The sequence below is a fragment of the Cebus imitator genome, unplaced genomic scaffold (assembly GCF_001604975.1).
Source record: "Cebus imitator isolate Cc_AM_T3 unplaced genomic scaffold, Cebus_imitator-1.0 Scaffold66, whole genome shotgun sequence".
Taxonomy (NCBI): domain Eukaryota; kingdom Metazoa; phylum Chordata; class Mammalia; order Primates; family Cebidae; genus Cebus; species Cebus imitator.
The window spans coordinates 6,565,036-6,571,126 of NW_016107381.1; the positions used below are offsets into that span (position 1 = coordinate 6,565,036).

General features: G+C 44.2%; 1 protein-coding gene across 4 annotated transcripts in view; it reads right to left on the minus strand.

Annotated features, from left to right (window-relative positions):
- KARS1 (lysyl-tRNA synthetase 1) overlaps window positions 1-6,091 on the minus strand; it is an 18,119-nt gene that overhangs the window by 9,306 nt on the left and 2,722 nt on the right. Inside the window, exons 2-4 of one of the 4 annotated variants that reach the window (XM_017530592.2) lie at window positions 4,776-4,955; window positions 2,434-2,593; window positions 1,051-1,216 (exon numbers count right to left, since the gene is read on the minus strand). In XM_017530592.2, coding sequence (XP_017386081.1) covers window positions 1,051-1,216; window positions 2,434-2,593; window positions 4,776-4,921 — 472 coding nt within the window. In that variant the 5' untranslated portion in view covers window positions 4,922-4,955. The remainder of the gene's footprint in view (window positions 1-1,050; window positions 1,217-2,433; window positions 2,594-4,775; window positions 4,956-6,091) is intronic. The other 3 variants (XM_037739271.1, XM_017530593.2, XM_037739272.1) reach the window with 3 other exon arrangements.

Sequence of the window (6,091 nt, forward strand, 5' to 3'; positions counted from 1 at the left end):
TTTTTTTTTTTTTGGTCAGGGCAGAACACAAAGCAGTACAATCTGATTTTAGCTTGAGGTCTAATACCCACCTTTGCCCTCAAGCCAATGATCTCCATTCAAAGCAGTTAAAGACATGCAGGGAGATCTGACCTTCAAGATAGTCACCAGATGCCTGAAGATGGTGGTGGTGGCTTGTGCCTGTAATCCCAGCACTTTGGGAGGCAGATCACCTGAGATCAGGAGTTGAAAACCAGCCTGACTAACACACTGAAACCCTGTCTCTACTAAAAAATACAAAAATTAGCCAGGCGTGGTGGCATGTGCCTGTAGTCTCAGCTACTTGGGAGAATGGGACAGGAAAATCGCTTGAACTCGGGGAGTGGAGGTTCCAGTGAGCTTAGATTGCACCACTGCACTCCAGCCTGAGCGACAGAGCAACACTGTGTCTCAGGAAAAAAAACAAAAAAAGACTTTAGTAAAATTACTGCACTTTAAACAAGAAATCTTTTGGGCAGACAGGAAGAAGGAAATGTTTTAGGTGCTGGCAGGAATTCTCTCTGGGTGGGAGGATTACTGGTAAATCAAAACTTTCTCTACTTGCTTCTTTGATTATTCTAAGTTCTCTACAACTAACGGTGTTACTATTTGGTGGGGGAGGGCAAGGAAAAGATGTGATTTTTTTTTTTTTAATTTAGGAAAAGAAGATCTCACACAAGATACTACAACTCCAAAAGAGCAATGTTTTAGAAATACTGTCTCAGTGCAAAGCATTCTAGGCCAAAGGCTAGAATTCTTAGAAGCCTGAGACTTCTACTGCTGTCTCTTGCTGACGAACGGAACCCTTACAGAGAAAGCCCCTCTCTTTGTAGCACTACCTGATCTGGAATAGGAGTCCATGTCTCGGGGCGGCTCTACTTTTTTCTGTGAGTAGGTACAATGGCACTGTCCTTAGTAAAGTAGCTTCAGACACAGGCTCCTTGAGAACAAGACCAACCCAGACCTTCCCTTGTGCTACCAAAGCGGCTGCCTGTTGTGGGAGTTCGGTGATTTGCCAGGGAGAGTTCCTACCTGCCACCCTTAAGGTGATGTCAGTCAGGTGATCCCCAGGCTGCAGGTGACTATATTCTTGGATGAAGTCAGTGAGTGAGATGTCTACATGGAACTTGTGTGGGTATGGATCTTCCCCAATGACCTTCAGTTGATGAATTGCTTGACTGCGGATTTTGTAGTATTGCTGTTAAAAAAAAAAAAAGCCCTTGAAAAGCTGAACCTGGTCAGACCAGTGGCCCATCTAGCAGAGGGTAGTACTCTGCCCCAGAGTGACCCTAACACATTGTTTACTTTAATCAAGCCCTCTGCATTATAGGATTAGTAATGTGGAGTGAGATCTGTACTTAAAATATGCAGGGTGGTCAGATTCATAGCTGGAAATGAAGGCCAAAATCCAAGAGTCAACAAAAAGAAAAATCAGAGCTCTGTCTAAAATCACAAAAGTTTAATTGGTATAGGTGGCTTTGTTGTCACTTTTGTAGACGGCATTTGCATGGTGAGTTGAGTCATTTATCTTCCGAACTACTCTCCTGCCTCTGGCCACACATCAGACTTTTCCCCAGGGCATGGGGCCTGGAGAATGTAAACAAGGAATACTCTACAGCAACCAATTAGCAAAGCTTTTCTGATGGAACCTTTCAACTCTGCTGCTTCAGGGGAAAAGCAGCCTTAGAAATTTGCCGACAAATGAGGATGGCTGGGTTTCAATATAATTTTACTTGTAAAACCAAGGAGGGGGGCTGGGCAAGGTGGCTCACACCTGTAATCTCAGCACTTTGGGAGCCCTAGGTGGGCAAATCACTTCAGGCGAGGAGTTCAAGACCAGCCTGGCCAACATGGAGAAACCCTGTCTCTACTAAAAATACAAAAATTAGCTGGGTGTTGTGGCGTGCGCCTCTAATCCCAGGCCAAGGCAGGAGAATAACTTGAACCGGGGAGGCGGAGGTTGCAGGGAGCTAGATCACGCCACTGCACTCTGGCCTGGGCGACAGAGTGAGACACTGTCTCAAAAAAAACAAAACCAAAAACCAAGATGGGAAGGATAAAGTAGGGGTATGGAGAAGTGGATTTGGCCTGTGGAATGTAGTCTGCCAGCCCCTGGTCTGAACTAAACCTTAGGGAATCTTTAGAGACACTTTCCTGGGGCCTCAAGGCCAAGCTAATTCCAAGAAAGGTTAATTCACTTAGGAATGTTGAACTCTCCCAAATGTCTTTTGGCGGCTGACATAAAAAACACTCAGGTCTGTGCCTTTAACCAGAAGGAGTGGCAGATCCTCCCTTATCCCTGGCAGTGACCCTGGGCATACTTGTCCCTTCTACTGTCCAGTCCCAAGGAATCTGCCATAAGCCTCATCAGACGCTTTCCTGTGCCCAGACATGCTGGTGGCCCAGGGAACTCACATTTGGGTCCAGGCTCTCTTCCTCAAGACCCACACCATTGTCAGTAGTGTGGTTGGTGGCAGCAGCGGTGGCTTGGCTTAGCTGTTTCTCACTGAGCTCTTTCTGCTTTGCCTCCTTCTCTGCTACTTTCTTTTCAGCTTTCAGGCGTCTCTTCAGCTCACTGTTGGAAAGATGAAAGCATTCAATGTGTTAGCTGCCTGAGGAGTCCTCTATATTCTGCCCCTAGCCACTTATCAAAAATACGAATTGCCTGGGGGAAGTGCTGTTGCTCAGTTCTATTCCCCTCAATTCCACACTCACAGCTCTGCTCAAGTCTCTTGTCACTAAACTCTATGTGAAAGACAAAATGGATAAAATAGAACAAAGATGTAAAAGATCACTCTCAGTTCTGCTTGCCAGTCTCAGGTCCCTAGTATTAGGTCCCAACTAAAACCAAGATGACCAGGACAAAGAAAATCCAATGCATTAGTCTTGAATAGGAGAAAAGATTTTCTAGAAAATTAGCAGAATAGACTTTTCTTGAGCTAACTAGGTTAGGGAGCTCCTTGAGGACAGTGACTGAATCTTAGTTGTTTAGTGTCCCTTCTAGAAGGTGAAGTTCGTACAGATCTTTTTTTTTTTTTTTAATGACACAGAGTTTTGCTCTGTCACTCAGGTTGGAGTGCAGTCGCACAATCTTGGCTCACTGCAACCTCTGCCACCCTGATTTCGAGGGATTCTTGTGCTTCAGCCTCCTGAGTAGCTGGGATTACAGGTGTGCACCACCATGCCCAGCCAATTTTTGTGTTTTCAATAGATATGGGGTTTCAGCATGCTGGCTAGGCTGGTTTCAAATTCTTTGCCTCATGATCTGCCCGCCTCAGCCTTCCACAGTGCTAGGATTTACAGGTGTGAGCCACTGCACCTGACCTGTACAGTGCCAGATCTAACACATGATAAGGCAACATCTCTAACTGTCGGCCACCTCCTCTCTATTCCTCCCTGAAGTGAGTTAGCTGGCTTTTGGCACTGAAGGAGAGCTCCCCCACCAACAGTCTCTCCAAGAACGGCTGTCAGCATTGGTCTCACTTTGCCCACCGGAGCCTGACTGAGACAACAAAGAAGAGCAGCGTGCAAAGCACCATAGTACAGGGGATAATATACCATCTTTGTAGTCAGGCTGAATGGGACTAAATTCCAACACACTTGTCAATTATGCGACTTGGACAAGTGAATTAACTTCTCTCCTGCAAAATGAAAATAATAGACAACCCCCACCAGTTGTTGTGGTGTGTATTGAGATAATGTTTGTATAAAGGGATGTCCCTGACCCTGGCATTTAGTTAATCAAATGTGAGCTATTCTAGGTATCTTTCACTATCTTAACCCTTTACTCTCTGTGCCTCGTATAGAAACCATACCAGTTGGATATATTTCTGGCTAAATCACTTGCTATCCAAATTCTTGATACTTACCACTTGAACCTCAAAAAACAAAGTGATGTGGACAACTTTGAGCTGTTCTTTATGATATGTTCATATCTCTTATGGTCTGAATTTGTCATGTGATCCCAGAACCAAAACATATTGGTGTAGGGAAGGACACCTTTACTATTCCAAGAGAACTTATGGATCATTCTTTCAGACTACTGAACATAATCAATTATTCTCCAACACTGAACCACAGCAAAAGATCTCAAGTCATGCTTGCATACTTTCTGGCTTTAGAGCACATTCTTCATTTTCAATATGAATTTAGAATAACTTAAAAAAATGAATTGAGGTTTTGAATCTTTCATCTTTTAAACATGAAAAACGGATGCTGACTGTTTCAAAGTTGACAACTTTTCTACATACAACGTCTTACAACATTTGTAAAGACAGCCTTTCCAAAACACTGTGCTGGTACTATCACGCCATAATTCAGTCAGTGGACTGTCTAGTTCTTCTAGAATTAAGATAAATCTGTTTTCCACTCAACCAGGTGCTCTTCTTAAATCAAGTCAATCTTGAGGATAATCCAAAAAGGTCCTAGAGATAGCACGAAGATTAGAAGCCAAATTAATCTCAAGAGCGAACAGAACCCAAGAAAGACAGAAAAGGGAAATAACTGGCATTTAGAAATTATTTATTCAAACAAGGGTTTTGTTCTAGAATAGGATCCACATGTCATCTCAAGGCTCTTAGGAGAGATGATTCTAATTTATTAAAGAGAAAACGAGAAAGGGCTATTGGTTTTGGTAGTAGGGCTCCTGTTTCCTTAGCAACAAGCCCAAAGACTTAGCCAGGGGCTTAACAGATAATGAATTAAGTAAGGAAAGAATTTTTGCTTCCAGAGCAATAAAGAAGGTAATGGGCACCAACCTTCTTTGATCAGAAAATGGCTTGTCCTTGTGAGGCGCTGTCAAAGGAGCAAGTTGACCCAGTCGCAGTTCCCTGTGACCCCACTCTGCCCAGGAGGTTTTGCGCAGGGACCCCCTAACAAGCCTTATAGCAGCTTGCGTCAACATGGCAGAACACCCTGGAACTAATGATTACCACCACCTAGCGGGAAACACAGAGATGTGGTGTCAGATGGGACAGACGGGATATATATATCCAACCAACTCTCTTACGGGTTGGGGGGGGCCCTGCTTCTACTACCTTTTAGCCCCATTTAACTTAAGACTCATAACTGATAGCAATCCTGTAACACTCCCTGTGCTACAACTGTAACTGACAATGTTCTTAGTCCTGACTATGGAAAAAACATGCATACCTGGGGTCAAAAGTCAACAACAAGCAAATGGATAGCTTATAGGTAAAAATGATCACAACGCCCTAGAATATGGGAACAGGATATGAGGCACTTTCTGAAGGCCCTGAAGTGTGATTTCTCACTTGGAGAGGAAATACATGGCCACAAGATGGCTATAGGAAGCATATAAAATAAGAGGAAACTGTTACTGTTAATTGCAAACTCTAGACAAAAATAAATGCAAGCCACACAAAAGCACAAGTCAAAGAGAAGACTTGTCTGGAACTCTAGGAACAAGGGGAAAGGAGAATTTCAGGAAGGTTCTTTGACTACATGTTTATACATTATTAGCACTGAAAGGCAACAGAATTACAGAGATCACTTTCTTTACCGTGTTCAAATAAATTTGAGGAGTGTATTTCATTTGGGCAGGAAGCACAACTGTTTTTAAACCTGGAGTCAATACCTGCTTTTTTTAGTGAGGGGGAAGATGGAGCTTTGCTCTGTTGCCAGGCTGGAGAGCAGTGGCAGGATCTCAGCTCACTGCAACCTCCGCCTTCCGGGTTCAACCGATTCTCTTGCCTGAGCCTCCCAAGTGGTTGGGACTACAGGCACGCAGCACCACGCACAGCTAATTTTTGTATTTTCAGTAGAGACGGAATTTCACCATGTTGGCCAGGATGGTCTTGATCTCTTGGCCTTGTGATCCGCCTGCCTCAGACTCCCAAAGTGCTGGGATTACACGCGTAAACCACCACGCCCAGCTTAAGCTGGTGCTTTTTAAAGATTTCAGACCAAGGAATTTCCAAGAACAATTAGAAGGAAATGGTAAAATGGCTGGGCGTGGTGGCTCAAGCCTGTAATCCCAGCACTTTGGGAGGCCGAGGCGGGTGGATCACGAGGTCAAGAGATCGAGACCATCCTGGTCAACATGGTGAAACCC